At 34.0% G+C, this 21,566-nt stretch overlaps 1 protein-coding gene and 1 long non-coding RNA gene across 3 annotated transcripts; one reads left to right on the top strand and one right to left on the bottom strand.

The window, feature by feature from the left end:
• The first annotated feature begins 8,628 nt into the window (after positions 1 to 8,628).
• LOC117691043 (uncharacterized) lies at positions 8,629 to 19,358 on the top strand. The gene is made up of 3 exons (XR_010709669.1): positions 8,629 to 8,676; positions 8,787 to 8,950; positions 18,900 to 19,358. It is a non-coding gene; the product is annotated as an uncharacterized lncRNA (long non-coding RNA).
• Positions 10,431 to 16,712, bottom strand: LOC117692636 (uncharacterized). 2 transcript variants are annotated; one of them, XM_066071506.1, is made up of 3 exons: positions 16,463 to 16,712; positions 14,104 to 14,309; positions 10,431 to 11,920 (listed from the first exon to the last, which is right to left on the bottom strand). In XM_066071506.1, the coding sequence occupies exons 2-3, from the start codon at positions 14,306 to 14,308 to the stop codon at positions 10,926 to 10,928; spliced, it is 1,200 nt and encodes a 399-aa protein (XP_065927578.1). In that variant the 5' UTR covers position 14,309; positions 16,463 to 16,712; the 3' UTR covers positions 10,431 to 10,925. The 2 variants fall into 2 exon arrangements, with proteins under 2 accessions (XP_065927578.1, XP_065927577.1); XM_066071505.1 differs by having other exon boundaries at positions 14,104 to 16,712.
• Positions 19,359 to 21,566: the final 2,208 nt, after the last annotated feature.

Below are 21,566 nucleotides of genomic sequence, written 5' to 3' on the forward strand. Positions count from 1 at the left end.
GGTTTCACCATAAGTTTCTTAGGTGTTCTTACGATCGTTGAGATGTGTAGATCCTCCTTTAATTCGGCATAAGCCCTGCCATCAATGCGCATGAGTCCAAGATCAAAGTATAAACGAACATTGTTTTTCTTGAGCCAATCACGACCGAGAATCAGGTTTCGGTTGAGTCCCTTTGTCACAAAAAGTTTATGGTCTAAAGTTAACCCTGCAATCTTAAATGAAATATTTACATACCCTAACGCAATTAAAGAATTACCATTTGCAGCTTGAAGACAAGGAATATCATTTTTACACAATTTGGGGCGGGGGAACAAATTATCATACATTTTTTTACTAATCAAAGATACGGCCGCGCCAGTATCTACTAACGCTCTGAATTTATTTTTACCAATTTTCAATAAACAGCTACTGGGGTTGTTTGTAAAATTAATTTCAAATGTAGGTCTTTTATGAAAGTTCTTCCTTCGGGCTTCAACGAAAGAAGAACATCTTAGTTTTCCTGATTTTGTTTATCAAAAGTGGCGCGATGGGTCCAGATTTTGGGTGATCTCCTATCATTTTGGTCTTTAAAATCACGTGATCGATCTTGACGATCAGCTGACCTACCTCTGTTTTGCTGCGTTCTGGAAAACCTGCGTTTGCTCCAGCAATCTGCACGCAAATGTCCTATTCTACCACAATTCCAACACTCAATCGGTGGGCGGGGGCTTTGCTCAACATAATGCACAGACTGAGTATGATGAAGTCGTTTATTTAATTGAGGGCGGGGCCTAACCTGGGGTTTATTTAGTGGACAGAATCTGGCCCTATGACCAACCTTCATACACTTAAAACACCCTTTGTTCCTCGTGTGGTCAACCTCCATGGGTTCTTCCTGTCTATTGTCTGTCGAGGACAAGTGAACCAATCTTTCACTTAATAAAGGCGTTGTACTGTCAAACTTTGAAACAGTCTGTCTATTGTCATTCGGCGTAGTAATTGTTATACTTGACCCCCTTATAGCTAGTCTTTGTCTTAAATTTTGTTCGCGCATTGCTAACTGAATTGCTGACTCCAAGTCTTTGGGGTTTTCTCTAAGGATTTTCATCCTGATATAGTCAAAGGTCAGACCGTCACAGAATATGTCTACAAGTTGTTGTTGGACTAAGGGATCTTTTAATTTGTCTTTACTATACGCGTCTTCCGCGATTTGCAACAACCGTTCCGCGTATAACTGTACACTTTCGTTTGAATTTTGCCGCGTCCTGCGCATAACTGCTAACGCGTGTTGTGAGTCGGTAATCTCCGCGAATCTGTTTTTTAAGGATTCTTTTAAATCGTTCCACGACGGCATTTCTTCCGACGCGTCTGTTTCGTCCAAATATCTTTTGATAAAGTCCCCTACCGAACCTTTACTCGTAATATACGCGAGCATGGGGATTTCATAACCCTGTTTCCCAGACAATAAACCATATTTTTCAATTTCCTTTATCCACTGCTTGTATTTACTAGCATCTCCTTCGAAAGGAGTTATCACAGAAGATAGGGGCACTGTAAGCGCGGATGTTATAGCTTTAACCTGACCAATGAAAAAATCTTTATCATCATCCTGATTTGGGACTCGGTGTCGAGATTCATTAGTTTCATACAACCTTGCATCATAATATGTGTCAGTTTGTTTTTCAAAAGTGTTTTGTTTTACCTGTTCTTGTTCTGAGAATTTTTGACCTGTTTCATGCCCTTCCTTTTCTTCACTTTGACCCAACCCCGCAAATTGTTTTTCCAATTGTTCCATTTGATTTTTAAATTCTTTTCTATCATAACCATTTCCAGTTGCCATATAGGTTGCTGATCAGAGTTATTTACTTTGGAATAGTGAACAGAGATATTGAGAAAAAGTTCTTACCTTAACAGTTCAGTTTTTCTTTAGCACTTCGTTTTATCCTGGTCACGGCACCATAAAAGTCTATGTGATCCTTCTGTTGTTATTCTTTAGACTTTTGAAATCATAAGTCAGTTGGAGTTTTATGATATTTATTAAGCACTGTAATCGTATAGTGGTATAAAAGCAATATATAATCAATCTGCTATCAATCCAAAATCCATCTCCTAATTATTAATCAAATCATAAGTATATAAATCAGTAAAATAAAATAATCAATTGTTAGAACATCCTTTCGGGTCACAGTTCATAAGTGACTTATAACGAAGTCCATTGTTAAAGGTTAATTACAATTAAGAGTCTTGCATCCGTTGACCGCTTTCCAAAGTCCAATCATCATCGAGAGTTTTATTCTTCCTGGTCATTCCGCTAACACCACAAGTTCTAACTACGCAGTTGTCCCTCTCGGTGAATGACCTTTAACATTGTTCACTATACACTTATTTCGTATCGAGTGCACAACAAGCTAATGACTAATTAACGTAAAGCAGAATACAATCATAAAATTATATTTCATATATATACGGCTATCTGGTTACACTATGTCGTCCGCATAAAGTGCATTGCAATAGCGAGAGCTTCATTTTCCCCATATCCACACCGAGACCGAGTTCAATAATGTCTTGTACATGTAAAAGGTCATTATTAGATATCGAATACAATGTGGGAGACTGGCTTTCTCCTTGTTTCACTCCAGTGTTACAAGAACGGCTTAACCACACATGGAAATACAATGCAAGAAATGTCATTAACTAATAATTTGTACAGCATCATTACTGTAGATCCTAATGATACAGGAAAGGAGAATAACTCCTCTATAGGAATATAGGATCTGGTCTGTAAGAATCTAGCATATGATTGCTTTACGTCAAACTGATGAAACAATTTTAAAACCAAGAATAAACTGAAACAGTCAATGTCTCAATGACTTTTTTGATATTTTAACACTCCCTTATGTATATCGCCGTATCCACTTGCGGACTTTGATTTAGCTTTGAAGACAAAGGTTTATTTTATCTAATAAAATATTTCTGTTTAGTGTTTCATTTGGCAGATATGTCGGATTGTCCATTCTTGACTCCAGGGAGTGTTTGTTTGCTCTCGCTTGTTCAAAGTGTCCTTGGTCAAAAGCATTACTGATATGAAACATGAAAATTATGTTTAAGTATACTGAGTATTAAGCCAGTACATATACACTTAGCAACAACTCTAAATCTTCACCCAGTGTAATATATTTCCTATATAAAATAAGCACATTTATTTGTCTTGCCCTCAGTGTTACTAATTTTCACTAAGCTTTCAAATTGTTAAGAACGATACATTGTCTTTGACCTTAGGTTGCGATCCGAGTTGCTGACCTTTGCTAAATATCACTAACACTTTCGGTTTGGTAGAATTTTGCTCAGAGCTTTTGGATTGCTTTAAGTTGCTGATGAAAATGATATTACGCTTACGAATTAAAAAAAAAATGTATCAAAATAGCGTTGCTTCATGTTTAAAACAATGCCGAGGTCAAAACAAACAGCAAATCTAAAATAAATACGATCTGTTCTGGAAACAATGCAGACAATGATATTCCAACAGCTCTAGCTGTGTTTGCGGTGAACATGTTGGCCATGTTAAGTGGTTTTCTTTTTCAACTATCACCAAAAACGAAAATCAATAACAAAATAATGACAATCATATTACAATATATAATTAAGCATGCCAAGAATTTTTTTATGTTTTGACGTTTTGTCACGAGTAAATGATTTCAATCAATGTTGTTTTATTTTTTCTGTGCTATTGATGAGAAGATATATCCGTTACGAAATGTTGAAAATTTCAGAGTATTTCGTTATTTCAAAATTGTTCTATATATTAGAACAAACACTTGGAAATTTTGTTGAGTGTATGTTATGCATACAGATTCATTGAATCTAGGGCTATTATGGATCGGATACCTTAAGTCCACAAAGATAATATAGTTATATACATGTCTATGATTTTAATGTTATGCTTCTAAATTTCTTATTCTATTAGATACCAGATGCTTACAAGACTTACAAATGTGTACAAAAAGCTTTTTACATTAATATTTTTTACTTTTTGCACTTCACACACCTTTAAAGCCTTTTTGACATAAGAGCCTTTTATATTCGATGCTTAGGAAAGAATTATGGAATGGATACGACAGGTATACAGGCATTTTCACCGCCCCATCCAATGGTGTATATGCATTTTCGTAGACCATTCACGCTGCGGGTTCACATCATGCTGGCGCAAAGGCAATTTGGGGAAATGGCGGCAGTGTTGACACAAAATGGAATCGCAAAAGGGTTGTCAATGCAGATACAGGAAATGAATGGGATGACGCTTCTGTCACAGGGTTCATGATTCAAGCTGCTTCGAAGGGAGGTAAATTTCAAATCATTACTCCATAGGATTGCCAAGGCGCGATGTACAGCAACCTTGCGAAAAGGGAGAAGTCCTTTTCAGGGTAATGGATTGCTTAGCTGACTTATGACAGCATATGCTACAATTTTTGTCGAATATCAAATAACAGATAAAACGATTCCTACAATATATCATTAATACACAATGAAAATTTCAAAGTGAAGAAAAAATAGATTCAGCATTTGCAGGTTGATTTTCAACTAAGAAGTCCATGGATCTCATGATTAATATTTGTATGAGCAAAATAACTGATTAAACTCTGACTAATATACCCGCACAATAATATAAACGCGTGGTGCAGAAAATGACGATTACGAATTAATTAAGATATTACCAATTCAAAGGCTGTTCACTTCAGAAAAAAATATATCGAAAAGAAGCAACTTTAATTTTTATTTAGGGAAAAATAATCTGGACTACGGGGCGTCTTAATTATATCAGGTAGTGCTTTTTGACGAAAAACGTTATTTTAAGGTGAAATCTAAAATTTTATCCAATTTCCGAAGAAGTGACGAAGGATCCTTCTTCTAAATAAGCAATGCCATCAATTCAATTAGCTTCCAAATCTACCGAAAAAAATCAATAATTGTGTCGCCCCACTCCTTGATTACAGGGTGTTCATCAGCTTTCTCCGTTGATAGCAGTTCAAGGGGAAAGCGGATGGTTAAGCTTTAAATGTCGCCACAAAATGAACATGTTGAATCTTTGGAATCGACAAATATACAGTTATGATAAATAAAATCGTGTGTGTTTCTTTGGAACAGCGGGTAAAACAATTGTTCTACCTGGAACTCTCAAGTTAAAAATAACATGGAATCTTTTAACATGGAAAGTTCTTACACCAATTTTACACCTGATAATTTACACTTGTCAGAGGAGAAGTCACAAACCGAATGGCTCAACAATGTTCAAGGTGTACTAAACTTAGGATATATATCCTTTCTAAATCCAGCTACATAGTTGACAGATATGTTACGCTAGATCTCCCCAAACCCTTTAGATCAAAATAAGCAATGTTTAAATGATGGTGTTCTTCCCCTAAGAATTGAAAGAGGTTGTCACAGAGAAGAATGGGTGGCGGACAGAATATGTAACTTATGTGACTTGAATGAAATTGAAACTGAAAAGCATATTTTATTACTATGTCCTATAAGTCAAGATATTACCAATTAAAGCAGTACTCTGTTTGTTGATCTATCATGTAACTACCCCCGCCAAATCGCTCATTTTATTTATGAATTATACAATAAAACAGAAACACTCGACAAAGCTGTCGTTCCTCCAAACAATGCAAAATTTGTTTACTTTATAACAGTTCTAAGTGACTTATTGATCCGTTTGGCCGGGTGAACTGATATCATATTTGCAAAACGAATTTTGTAATTATGATGCAATACACATGGCACTATAATAAACCATTGTATAAATACTACATGTATTGCTATAAACCATTTATAATTAATTAACTGAAATGAATTAACTGTTAAGGTAAACGTTGTTTATAAATTTGACGTCGTTTTGTACTAAATTTCGGCTCTTGTATAAAATGTGTCAGCTATATTTCTGTTAATATAAAAGTGAATCCAAACCAAGGTTAGTACGTCTGCTGCCACACACTTATAATTGTATTGTATTATATGATTTTTTTTTAATTATATCAAAAGGAAAAATATGTCTGTTAGAAAATGCCCCTTATTAACTAAAGCATTGTGGTTTATCTGGTTTTATCCTTTCTTGAAAACGACGATAGACTAAAAATACAGGTACTCATTTGGATAGAATAATTGGCACTTCTTTGTTGATCTAACACGCTCTTAGTACGAAGAACTATTTTTGAAAAGTTTTGTATTTTGCAGTTACTCTACGGAATAAGAATAGATTAATAACTAAGGTATATCTATAAAGTATTAGATAATTTGTAGATAAAACACAACACATAAATTATATGCAGTTGCAAAGTTAAAATATCAAACTTTAGAAATGAGCAATGTAAAAACCGAACTACCATTAAACAATTACGTGAAGTGACTCCAGCTGCTTACATTCAGGTACTAATTACCTATAGAATTTAAAACTTTGTGGGAGGAATGTGAAAGAAATTCGAGGAATGAATAGGAGTTTTAAAAAATGTTACCATTGAGTGTAATAGTTCATCATTAATCGTTTAAAGCTTAAGCTGACGGCAGGCATTTGATATATCAACATCAATTTACAAACTTTTATCCGAGTACGTTCTTTTATACTGGTGCTATATACGTATTCACATTATCATATATCAATACATTTCATTACATCGCGTTTTTAAATTAAATTTGAAATGTGTATTCACATATATGCGAGGAACATATATGATAGGATTCAATTTATAATACTTAACAATTAAAGCGGTCGAGACATAGCTGAACTATTTCACGGACGCTTGAAAAAACCGTTTGTATATTCAAAATTACAAATGAAGTGCTTGTGCATGTGGCACTACGTTTTGAGCAGAAGTGACCAGCACCACTTCGAACTTGTTTGTATTCAATGGTTCATTTCCAAAATATGATGAGTTGCGTGAAAAAATTACCATATACATGTATATGTTAACCATATCTCGAACAAAGCAGTGTGCTGAACAACATCAAGTGGACAGTTATTATCTAAATATATAATTAACACATTAGATTTTTGTTATTGAATTATATAATTTTTTTCAACATAATGTCAATAAATTCACGTATGATTTGAATTCAGTGGAGACAGGACAGTTATCACGTGACTTTCGGTGATCACAAAAAAGTAATTATAGAATACCAGTACAGTAATAAACATTGCAGACAGCAGTGTGTTTGAATCGTGTATTTATCCCATGGATATACATGTATTAAAGAGTAAATATCTTTGTTGGTTCACGTCCCCCATAATCAAAACTGTCAAGCTAACATTACCCTGATATTTTCTGATCAATTTTTTTAATAAAACAATTTCTTTTTTAAAGAACATACTAGTAAATTGTGGAATTTTAGCTTTAGTGTTTTTGTAATGTATTTATACAATATTCTTAATGTCAATAGTGATTTAAAATAGTTTGAATTTTTCAAAAGCAGTTGTTAACGTTAAATAATATATCCAGAAAACAACAATTGTCGCAGAATACCATAAGGTAAATGAGTAATATTCCTACTGTATAAGCTCCGTTGCATGCCAATAACGTACTCATAGAATTAATGTAATAAATCACATATTTAAAATATATAGATATTTCAAGAAATTTTACTTCAGTAGTTTCTTTATGCTATCATATTTTAATCAAATTTAAAATAAAAATCACCGAGCATTGATCAGAAATGTATTATAAATGATTTTTGTTACAAATTGTGATATCATCACGTAAAATTACCTATATTATGATTTATTTTTCTATCTCTTACTATACTTTACATTATTGAATAAAATTTGCAAGTAAATTCCATGAACAACTAAATTACTTTTAATTCAGAAATCTAAAATTGTAATGAACTGAACATTCATAATGTCAGAAAAACAGGGGGTAATCCCTATCAAAATATATCCCTTGCACGGAAAGAAAATGATCATGGAAATTAAATGTCTTATAGAGGATTTCTTTATGTTGATGTAATCAAACAAAGCAAGAAAAAAGTATCCAGTAATAATTTTACATTGCACCGTCCTGATCCTTTTCTTTAAAGTGTGCCCCAAGCATACCCGAGTACGACTAAGTAAAAACTCTCATTCAATTTCATTTTTGTGTGATAGTTGCAAGATGGGATAAGATACGAAGGTCTTTAAGGAATTTGTTGATAAGATGCACAGTAAAATTTTATAACAACTGTATATAAATGTTCAATTTTAAAATAAAACCAGTGACAAAGTAACAATTACTAACTCACAAAAATATGCATTGATCATGTCAGTCATCAGGAAATTTTAGACTTTATTGGATGATTAATACTTATACAACTTGCATATGCACCTCGTATAGAATCTAAACAAAAGAAATTAAAGAAGCAATTTATGTCGAGCAAAACTGTTACCAAGGCGTGAAATATCATGTCATCAATCGTTTAAACAAACAAGCTGACAACAAAAATTTGATATATCGAAACAATTCTACAAGCCACCACCTTAGTAAAGTCTTTTATACAAGAATGCAACATGCGGTTTTTCTATATGATATATCGATAAACCCTTTTGAATTGTTACCCTATCTTTGAAATTTAAAATTATATCACATCTGCTGAGCGATCAATTAGGAAACAATATATATATGCCAGAAGATATGCATTTTCAGTAACCCAACTTCAAAGGAAAACAAGGTAAGGTGATTTGTAAGGTAAACGGCAACAAATAAGATTTTTTTTATGCATTTAAATGATAAAACTCGGAAACGTCTTTAAAAAAATGTAATTCTTTATATATCTGATAGAATTTTCAAAATGAAGACCATAACGCTTGTTTGTGTGGTGATGTGTCTGACCTTTGGCATGGCATCGTCCCATTATTACTATGGTAAGGGCATGATGTCCGTTTTGTCAAAACAGGCTGAAGCACTTTATCAAGGTCTTGCGATGGTTTCTTCAGAAGACGGGGGTATGCTTACTAGTATGTTCTATTTTATTATATACCCTTATGTGCTCTTAAATCCTGGTAAACCCTACATTACTATTACTGTTGAATATAACCTGAAGCACATTTGCAGCTCTGTTCTGCTGCTACCTTGATAAAGAAAAACTATGGCTTGTGTGAAGAGCATTTATTAAAAATGGCAGATGAAGTTATACTGAATATAAGAATGAAAATGTGAGACTGCATACATTTAGTAAATTATCAACAATGCAGCAGAAGGTGGGGCCCAAAAAATAACCCACACCTTTTACAAAAGGAAGTTATCCATACCAATCAAACAAAAATAATAATAATATTTAGTATGGAGGATAGAAGGGGTGGAGGTGGGCAAAACTTCCGATGCAAGCTAATTTGGAGCCAAAATTGAAATATTTAGGATCAGGCTAATAGCCTGAAAATGCTCTTACCGGTATGAGTATAAAAACCCCAAAAGACCCTTTAAATCCTCATACTGTACAAATATGACTAATTAAATGTAACATAGTAGAAAACTATATAATACCTAAACTATAAGTATTTAGATCACATAAATTCCTTTATATACATGTACATAAATACACTTATGTGCTCTTAAATCCTGGTAAACCCTACATTACTATTACTGTTGAATATAACCTGAAGCACATTTGCAGCTCTGTTCTGCTGCTACTTTGATAAAGAAAAACTATGGCTTGTGTGAAGAGCATTTATTAAAAATGCCAGATGAAGTTATACTGAATATAAGAATGAAAATGTGAGACTGCATACATTTAGTAAATTATCAACAATGCAGCAGAAGGTGGGGCCAAAAAAATAACCCACAAGAGGAACACTGAACTGCATGAGAAGTGTCCCTCGCCCCACCCAAAAATGTGCTTCGTTTAACAGTAAAGATTATAGTAGAGAATCAAAATTTAAAGTAGAAATTAGTCTATCCCAACTTATGAAAATATTTCCTAAGAACATTAAGAACAGTGGTTAACTAAATTTACAGCAAAAGAGATGCAATAACGTGTTAATTTTGACATGCATGCTCACTGTGAAATGAAATACATTGTTATTGCCCTAGATAACCCATTTCAATAATCATAAAGTTTATTAACTAAGACATATTTGGAATGCATCCAAATGTAAAATGTACATGTTTAAACTGAAACAATTGCTGTAACAATGCAAAACAAGCCCCTAAATGTCTATATATCTAAACATGTAAACATCCATGTACACTTCCTTTGACAACCTTAGGTGCCACCTCAGTTAGTCACCTCCCAAGCAATGCTAATTAATTGATCATGAAGTATGTCAGCCCTTTTAAAAGCTGGAGGTAAACAATTGTTCTACTGAAAAATATTCTTCACACATTTCTTGCCAAAGAAACAAAATTAAAAACACGTGAACACACCTACATCTTGATGTTAAATACCTTGTAACACCCGTTACACATCTTACAACTTAATCCCATATAGTCGCCCCTTAATATTAAAATTAAACCTGGAACATGATAAATCTTTGTCATAAGACTTGTTAAAATAAAACCTGAAAAGTATATAAACTATCAAGATGATAAATCATCAACTCGCAACACTTAGGGTCTCATGCCCTATATTGTAAACATCTATTACTTCAATACAATGTACTTCTTCCCACTTTACTCTAATAAAACAAAAGGAAATTGCAAGATTTCAACATCATGAAAATAAAGAGCCACCGATAATGGATACTGCCTCAGTCAGTTATCCATTATCAGTAGACCCTATATGACAAATATCCTACATTGTATATGTGTTAATCTTGTAAAACAGCAAACCTGACAATATGAGATTTAAACCTCATACAGACACCTGAATGTTAAAAAGACTCAAATACTTAGCCAGTAATAATGGATACCGCCTCAGCCAGTTATCCATTATTACTGGACCCTAAAAAACAAATATCCCAGAACATTATTGTGATATAGAAACTACAATGTTGGAAACAAGGACACCCTGATATATCTCTGAAATGACTCGGAGTGCCATCTTCCCATAACTCTTATTTGTGAATCTGAGAAGCCCTGCAGGTGAGCCTGAGTTGCTGCTCCTATTCTGAAACTGTGTGCTTTGAATTTATGACTGTCCAACTTTGAGAACTTCAGAGCCGATTTCAGCACCTTGCAGAATTCTGAACGGGATATAGGCCTTCCAGAGCCATAGCAAAACAGAGGTCCATCCTTCACACCTCTCACTTTGAGATAATTCTTCATGATTTGCACAGGACAAAATTTGCGGATTGGCTGAGGTTTGATTTCCAGATGCACAGGATTTTTCCCCAGATTATGCTTGAAGTTGGTCATTGTTATGATCATACAACTTGCTTTGGCTATTGTCCTGAAGGATACATTACTCAAAAGCAGCAAGTTTGGGTTAGAATGGGAGCGAACTGTGATTTCTCCTACTCGGAGGAAAGCATAAAATGCTATTATAAACATAGCCATGAACAAACATCTTTGGTAACTAGAATTGGCTACATGAGGCACGGCTACTAAAAGGTTTTCAAGGATATCCAGAGTAATAGGCTGCCTCACATCAGGAGAGCTGGCCAGACGCTTTGCCCCACTTAACATTTTCTTTATCAAGAAATGATTTGAAAAGTCTGGAATATTAGACATTTTAAAATAATATGCCAGCGCTGCCAAGTATGTTGTTATCGAGCTTGGTGCTTTGCCTATACTAAATAGATAGGAAACGAAACTAATAATGTGTTCGAGAGAAACATCCTTAATACTGCATGTATTGTAATAACTTTGCATGAATGTCTGAAAACAATTTAGGGCCTGCTTGTAGACAATCTTTGTATTAGGGGCTAAAGCTGCCTCAATCAAGGTAACAGCTGTGTTTTGGATAGCTGCAAAAGGTGGCTTGGTATGGCTGTTGGTTCGTCCTCGCTGTCCAATGACACCTCCAGAAATTTTTTGACCTGTAACCGTGAAAGTAAATCAGGTAGAGTATTGAACAAACCTGGAATGTGTTCTGCAGAAAACAATATATTGTACTTCATAAGTGCCAACACTAGTCTTCTAACCCAAATCATGATTTTCGAATCCTTTGATGTCTGTGCATTTACTATGTTGACCACTGCAGCATTATCAGAATGGAAAATCACACATGAATTCTGCAAAACGCGGCCCCATACTTCCACAGCTACAACAATTGGAAATAATTCTTTCAGAGTAATATTATATTCTTTCATACTCTCTGGCCAAGCTCCATAGAACCATTTTCTTCCAAACACAGCTCCAAAACCCCAAGAGCCAGCAGCGTCAGTATATAAATGTAACTGCTCTGATGTCTTCCAAATGTGTTTAAACAATATGGATTTCCCATTGAAATGATTGATGAATAATGACCAAGCCGCTAAATCTTGCCTACTCTCTTTAGTAAGATCCTTGTGATGATGTGGCTTTGCAATACCTTTAGTAAGGTCTATAAGTCGTCTTAAGAAAGTGCGTCCTGGTATAATCACAAGACATGCAAAATTAAGCAGTCCTATTAAAGACTGAAGTTCTCTTAGGCAAACTTTGCGTTTGTATTTCACTGCATCTATCGCTTTTTGTAGCTTAACCAATTTGTCCTCAGGAAGCCTAATCTCCATCGCCACAGTGTCAATCTCAATACCCAAGAACACTAAATTTGTATTTGCCTGAAATGTCTTTTCCTCCTTTAAATAAACACCTAAGCTCTCACAAATAAGTCTGAAAACTAACAAACTCTGATTACAAATTTTTGATCCAGGTGGACCGATAAATAAGAAATCATCCAAAACATGTACTATGTGTGGAATGTGACCCTTTACCCTACCAATCCATTCTAGTCCTGAGGAAAATTTCTCAAAAATAGAACAAGAACTAGCGCAACCCATGGGTAAGCATTTATCAAAGTAAAAGCAACCATCCCACTGAAAACCCAGTAATTCATGATCCTCTCTGCAAACCGGTACGATGCGAAAAGCTGATTCAATGTCAGTTTTGGCAATCAGGCAACCCTTACCCAATGAAACAATAATATTCATAGCATCATCAAGAGTAGCATAATGGACTTTTGTAAACACTTCTGGTATAAAATCATTAATAGAACTGTTTTCAGGAAAAGATAAATGGTGTATGATCCTAAACTGACCCTCTTCTTTTTTTGGCACAATACCAATAGGGGAAATTTGGAGATTATCAAAAGGGAGTGTAACAAAAGGTCCCACTATTCTGTGAGCCTCGAGCTCTTTTTGTAGTTTTTTGTTCACAATAACAGGGTTCTGCAAAGCCGACAAAAGATTTTTAGATGACCTGAATTGTCTTGGTCCCTCATAATGCAATTCAAACCCGTAAGTAAAACCTGCCACCAGATAATCTGCCATAGCAGTATCATAGCCCTTTAAAAAATACTTCAAAACTTCGGGTCTTACTGGGGTTACAATTTCATTGTTGTTTTGTTGTTCCCAAAGAGGAGTTGACACTTTGGTTCTTAACGACTGCTTGGGTTCTGCATTTTGTTTTAGGGTGGTTTTTCTTACATTCTGTACAGATGTGCTGAAATTTGCAGCGCTCAAGCTTGCAACCTCCCTCTCTATTGTAAGACCAGCAGATACCTCTTGGTAATTGGTTTGTAAAAGCTGATCTTTGTCCAGGCCTTGTACGAAAGGAACGAAAGGACTGCTTGTTTTCTTGTCTGGATCTCTGGGCCTGCAGCATGAACTCCATGACACATTTCCCGATGCAGCCATGTCACGTACTGTCTCTGCATGTTTTATGAGATTTGGTGTTGCATTTGGAAATTTCTCAGCATATATGGCAACAAAGCGCAAGAAAGCTGTCTTCCATTGAAAAATGGAGTTAATAGACTGTTTGGCCTTTTTTGGTACTACCGATATGTTGTCATTCTTCTCGAGTTTAAATGTATAGTTGCTACTCTCTGGACCAGGAACCAAGTTATTAGGGAGCAGTACCGCGAGATCAATAAACTGATCCTCCCATATTTTCTGTTTCAACTTCTGAGGAACCATAGCCGAAATAGGGGTTGACCAAGTAAAAGTATCTATTGCCTCACTGGAAGCATACTCATCATTTGACCTTTCTATCTCTTTAAATGTAATCTCTGAATCAGACTCACCATCCAAACTCTGGGGGGACTCGCTCCTGTCTGGAATGGCGGGGACAGCTCTGTCCTCTAATGCTTCCAACACCGCCTGTGTTACTCTCTCTACCAATGTTTCCTCCTGATGATCAGAGCTCTGATCTTTTTTGGACTTTGCTCCTTTTCTTTCCGCCGAACCAGCTCTTTTTCTTTTCACACCAACTTTTGGTCTAGGCATCATGCTGTAAAAAACTGTACCCTACAGCTGAAGTTTTCTATGACTTAATGTAACCAACCCTTATTCTTGATACATTGCCTTATCAATAACAGTAAATTCCTACAGGATCTAAAACCCAACTTGAACTTTATCCTAAACCCCAGTGAGTCCTTCCAATGTGTGAACAGAGATTAAAATTTTTGGATTTATTTGTGCCTATTCATGCCTTTTAACAATTGGAATCACACCATCAAACCTAAATTTATAATACATCAAAAATTTTATGTCATTCAGTAATGACTTAAACCATTGAAAAATGTAATGTAAGTACAAAAGTAATGGCAAGTACATGTACCTTGGCTCCGTTAACCACAAGTTTCTGACCTACAATCCAACGCACAAATATGCTAAACCAAATATGCTATTAAACACATATCCCATGATTCAAAATAATGGTTACCAAACATATATATTAAACCAAACTTTTAGAAATTGATAACCTACAACTATACCATACATGTAGACCTAGCAGCTTACCATAAAAGAACTCAAAATTTAAACCTATCTAAACATCTTTGTTCACAAAGCTAACCAAACTTGTACTGCAAACTCAATATGCATGCAAAGTATGTATAACTCACCCCACATTAAGGTAACCACCTAACACTCAACCATGTAGAAGCTAATTATCTAAACACCTCATAGACTAGTCACACTGGATATGATAACTGATCACTAAGCCATATAGTGACCAATAAGTAAACATATCGTAACACCACCACACTGGATATAACATCATAGGTAAACCGCCAAACATAATCCAACTACATCAGATATTACAACGTTGCACCTAAACCATAAAGGGGCTCCTTGGTAAGCCATATATCATAATCCAACCGTACTGGACATGACAACATAGCACCCAACCATAAGGGGGCTAAATGGTTACCAGAAGATCCAAGCATGCTGGACATAACAACATAGCACCCAACCATATAGGGGCTCTTTGGTAAGCCATACACATGTATATCATAATCCAACCAGACTGGATATGAAAACATAGCACCCAACCATATAGGGGCTAAACGGCTACCATATGATCCAAGCATACCGGATATTACATAACATAGCACCCAACAAACTAGGGGCTATTTGGTTTACCAAGTATCATAGTCCAACCATGGGGGATATCACCATATAACACCCAATAGTATAGGAGCTAAACCGTCCATCATATATTAGTACATACAGATATTGGCCAAAACAACTAACCTACACTCAAGCCTATAGCAATGGACCATGCGCAACACCTGAGTCCAAACGATAGTAAATATTTTGTATCAACAACATGAACAATATGATTAAAGTCATTACAATTTAACCCTACTTGGTATAATACCTATGTTCAGTGTATGTCGTACTAGAACAAACTGCGAATATCAACTGTGAATCTAAACTTATATATTTGAACCCTTTATGTTTGTGACATTTTATATACTATTTTTCTCCAGCACTAAACACTGAGCTTTCATTTTCCACAAGCTAATGAAGCTATAGGCTATTAAGTCCTGAAACCACTGATGCTCTGACACTGTTGTAATACTTAGGGTAGCCCTGAGTCTCATTCAAATGCACACCATCCTCACAAAAAACATAGCTTTATTTTCAGGTGACCAAAAGCCAGCATGGCGCCAGAATCTGACTCCTGACAAAAAATCTCTTCCTAGCCTCTCATCCAAAAGCCTGTTAACTAAATCTACCCTAGAATTGAACCACTCTGAGTCAACAGCAAATCTACCTGGTTTAGTGGGAGGCTTCCTGTGCAGGATTTGGTATACGCAAACTCTGCGCACTCCCCGACCTCGAAGCATCTCTGTAAAGTCAACTATTTTATCAACTAAATCATGTACTTCTACATCAATACTGCAGAGATTGTTAGAGCCTATTTGCAAACACACTAAAGCTGGTTTAAACTTATCCACCTCCCGGATACCTCTCTGAGAAAGTCTATCAATCGTGCAACCCGAATAACCTCTGTACACAACGTGTTCACGGTTAAGTCCTAAGTTAGGTCTAAAATTCACTGAGTGATTCAAAAACCTATGCAAGCGCACGATGAATGAATGTCCGAGAAACAAAATTGTATTCTGCATGTCCCCAAAAAATTTAGATACTCACAAAAAAGAACAACACCTGTCAAAACTTCCGATGCAAGCTAATTTGGAGCCAAAATTGAAATATTTAGGATCAGGCTAATAGCCTGAAAATGCTCTTACCGGTATGAGTATAAAAACCCCAAAAGACCCTTTAAATCCTCATACTGTACAAATATGACTAATTAAATGTAACATAGTAGAAAACTATATAATACCTAAACTATAAGTATTTAGATCACATAAATTCCTTTATATACATGTACATAAATACACATATTAAACATCATTCAAGATGTTTTCCTGTATATATAAGGATTCTTGGGGATTTATATTTCTCAAATATAAAATGTCAATTTTAAATAGAAAAAAGATGTACATGAAAGTTTAATCATAGTAATGAAAAAGATCAAAAACAAGCAATGTTGTACCCAGATACAATGTATTCGCAACTTTTGATAAACTTTTAATAAAAAATTATATAGACGAATTTTGTAAAAACAAAAAATCGTATATAAAAAGCGATTCTGGACATAAACATAATAATGAATGAAATAATACAAATTACACATTAGAATTGTTTTTATTTTAAAAATACAGTAAAAAAGATTGAAGAATTCAGTTTAAACAAATGATGACCAAAATAAAAGATAAAATACTAATTTTTGATTGGAAATAAAATAGGCAGCCTTCTTACTCTGTTCCAATTTTAAACCTTGTCAATAGTTAAACAAACTGAGCCAATCACATCAGCAAATTTTCTCTTCTGATTTCGATTACAAAACGTAGAAATGCGTCACGTTTTTGAGATTCATCCTAAATTCATGAAAAATGGGATTATTGTAAGTTCACGAATGAAGACTTTCCAGAAATTTGAGGAGACGAAATGATATGGGCGTTTACTTTTACGCACTTAAATTGTAGTTAACCATTCAACAATACACATTTGTTATTAAAACCTTTTATTTTTCGTGTATTAGACCAACGAGATTCCTCAAAGAATTTAATTCTCTTAGGTAACTCGAATGTTTTTTGTTCATTAGTGTCGCTACAGTTAGACTATGATAAAGCAGAGCACAAAACATGATTTTTACCTTTCGCTTGTTTCTATGATTATGTTTACGAGAAACGTATGCAGCATGTCCAAAATTGACTTGTCTATATAATTATGTACAATGAGTACACAACTTTAATCAGTTTGCGTTCACATCTTATTAATATCTTTAAAACAGCTATGATGGTAACGTCTTAGTATTTTTTCTTTTCATATTTCCGTTTCAAAAATATCGGTTTCAGAACCTATAGATAAAAAAAAATATCTTAAGAACTTTTAAATATGAAAAATATATTTGGGAATCACCTTTAACCATTGTTTTAGTTTACTCTATAGTTTGTATTCTGATTTGTTTTAACTTATTGGATTTATCTGAACTGCAAAAGTTTAATGTTGTCAATCATGCTTAGTATTAAAAGAATCACTTCAGAAAATGAAAAAAAAGCATACTTATTTTGATATCAAAATGCAAAAAAAAATATAGTGATAAGCTATATATCTGATGATCCGTAATTTTTTTTTATTATTATTCATTCAGATTTCATTTGACAATTATGCCAAATATGAATGTACACTAGATAAATACATCTTCATTAAAAATATGTACAAAACCTGATAGATTTCTCTTTTATGATTTATAAAGATTTCTTGTGAGAACTCTCTTTTTCGGGGTAGGGTTTGGGTGAAAAGCTCAAGCTTTAAAGTTGTTCCTTTATCATAATAGTTCATGTTTATTAAATACAGGAGGGTATATAATAAATGTTGGTCTTTACCATGTTTACTTATTCCGGTGAACAGTACTAAATATTAAATACCTCATAGATAAGCATGGGTCCAGATAAAGCTCTACGTTAAGCATATAATCCATGCCTGTCAACTAGACGTGATCCTGAACACCAGATTATATATATATATATATATATATATATATATATATATATATATATATATATATATATATATATATATATATATATATATATATATATATATATATATATATATATATATATATTCCGGTAATAAATATGACTAACAGTCAGAAAAGTCGACTTATACGACAGAAAACGTCTGAAGAAATGGAAGGAAAGTGCCAACAATTTACAATTAGCGTTGCTTTTTTTCATATATATATATATATATATATATATATATATATATATATATATATATATATATATATATATATATATATATATATATATAATGGGAGAGAGAGAAAAACACGTACTTTTTTATTCTGTTTTAATAAAAAGATTGCATGCACAAAAAATGTCTCAGTTAAAAAAAACTGAATGCACAAAAAATGTCTCAGTTAAAAAAAACTGAACCGAAAGATGAAATGATAGAAACATACACAAAGAGCTGTTTCTTTGTTAAACAATGAAGTTTATATGGTTGATTACAGGTCACCATGACCATGGTTACCATGGCCATAGACATCGCATAGCATTCACAGCCGTTACATCAAGTACCACAACCTATAGTTCTGGGACCACTATACCATTCACCACTGTCAAAGCCAACTACGGACATGCTTACAACAGCGGTAATTACCGATTCACTGCCCCTTCTAATGGCCTGTATGTCTTCTCTTGGAGCATTGCTACCCACACAAGCTATAAAGGTCATACCAAACTGGTGAAAAACGGCTCTACGTATCACCAAGCGCGCTGCTCGTCTGGTTATCAACAATGTGGTGCCACCGTCACCATTATTCTGCACAAACATGATCAAGTCTGGCTTGAGTCCGACTATTCAAGTATTTATGTGTATGCCACGTACTCATCTTTCTCTGGATGGAAATTAAACTAAACAATGTTTCTTTGATGAATGAATATCAATAAACAGAGATTACAAAATGCTGTACCATTCTCTATTTCATTCAATTATCTTGTCTATAAGAATGCAAATAAGAATGAATATTATTTTCTTGCGATGTAAAAAATCTTCGGATATTTCGTGGTTACTGTTTATCCACTAAATTATTAGATGTATAGATAATTTTAGTAAATCAAAATTTTTCATCACTGCTCCAATACTAAATGTCCTTTTAACATTTCAAATACAATATTCAACTGAGTACAAGCAAGCCAAAAGAAGTTTTTGAAATCATTAAATGCAAAAGATACAATGATATATCTCAATCAATTAAAGGATCAAACAGCGATTCAATAAAAATGACAAAGACAAACTGTTTAACGTATAAATGTATTTTTATTTTAATGAATGGTTTTATCAGAATGAAAAAAAAAGTTTTGATTGGTATTCCTGTGGAGTAAAAAAAGGAGGTGAACCTGGTCAATAACTTATTAGGGAGTCCAATATACTCGATGTGTTTTAGTCTTGAAAGCATAAAAATGCTTAAGAAAAGCATTGAATGATTATCACTTAGTATTAATCGAAGTGAATTAAAGAAACATAAAGCATAACTGAGAAAGTTAACCACTTGCACCATGCTTGAATGTAATAAAATTTAATTCTACAACTAAAAGCCATAAAGTTATTTGTTTAATGTGTAGGGTTAACTGTAAAGAACGTTTTAAAAAAAACAATAATAAGGGTCATCTGTCTTTATCGCAACACTCGTATCTATCGAGCATACTGCATGAACTTTAGTGTGTCGCCCTTTATATTAAAGATACACGAGGCGCTAGATATATGATACAAAAGAAAAAGACAATACAATATTCACGGTATTGTTTTTCTTCATAAAAACTAGGAAGCAATTTTTTTCAAGCAATTTATACAAGGTGTATTTTATCATAACAATCAGGGGACATTCTATAAAACACAACAAAAGTACATAATTGTTAAGTTTCAATAAGATATCTAATAGTTAGACAAGGATTTTACGCATTTTTAAGATAGCCCCCCCCCCTTTCTAAGCGGAATATAGTATAAAGGGACAATTGTATAAATGAATGGGATATAGTTGCATGTATCTGCAACTCAGTTGCATCTGGTTTTTTGTCAAAAACAAAACAAGAGAGGGACGAGCCCTTGTATATGTTATTTAATTTTGTTAAACTTCGTTACATTTTTTTAATAAAGTATTCTGCGTTTTGTGGTATTAAAGATTCCGATGTTTAAAAAAACTCGTTCTTAACGAGGTTGGGTCTAATTTGTTCTGTCCTAGATTTGTGAATGAAATTTTTTACATGAATTTCTACTGATACAATTATTTTTTTTTTAGATAAAAAAATAAGACATTTACCACACCGTTTGTTTAAGGGGTTATCTAAAAGTTTGTTAATTTTTAACATAGGACCCTCTGGGATTTCGCTTGTCAATGAAATGTATCACTTTTGCACATTTTTTACATTTTTTTTAAAACTTCTGCCCTTGGGATTTTTTTTTTCTGTTCTACATATTAAAGTTATTGCTAAAAGGCATCAAATGGTCAAATAAAAAAAAATTACCTCCTGGTTTGTTCCACGGGTCTTATCAAAGTTGTTTTTGTATGCCCAATTTCCCAGATTTGTCAGATAATGGCTATTTTTTATTTGACAAAGGCGGAAATGGTGATCTTTGTAGTATTATTAAAACAATTAGACAAATTTAAGTAATTATAAATATATAACATCACATATTAAGGGTCATTAATATAAAAAAAAAACATGGGTACTGTCTTGAATTATATTATTTAAGCTTTATTTAGGCGGGTAAAAAAAACGTGACAGAGGGCTAGACTTGCTAAACCCTCTTCACGTTTTCAACCCGAGTCCAAATATAGCTTATACTTCGAGACATGTATGTTTATTCCGCAATATAATATCAATTTTACGCCTCAAGCGAGCTATTTTCGATAAATTTCGCTGAGTATCTGCAATTGAAACTATCACGCCATGGGGTCAACCAAGCAAAATGATGACGTCACAATACAAATGAAACGCTGCATGAAAGCGTGCGTACTCGATCTGTACTCGGCCTTGTTAATCATAGAAATGCATAAACCCTTTCTTTGGAAAACTAGCAAATATGTATGCCAGTGTCCTAAAGATGACTGCCGCTTTTCTCACGAATGTCTCCCGAGAGCAGAAGGTCCTTCAGATATGTCTAAATTCTTAACAAT

This window comes from Magallana gigas, chromosome 9, assembly GCF_963853765.1.
Source record: "Magallana gigas chromosome 9, xbMagGiga1.1, whole genome shotgun sequence".
Lineage (NCBI taxonomy): Eukaryota > Metazoa > Mollusca > Bivalvia > Ostreida > Ostreidae > Magallana > Magallana gigas.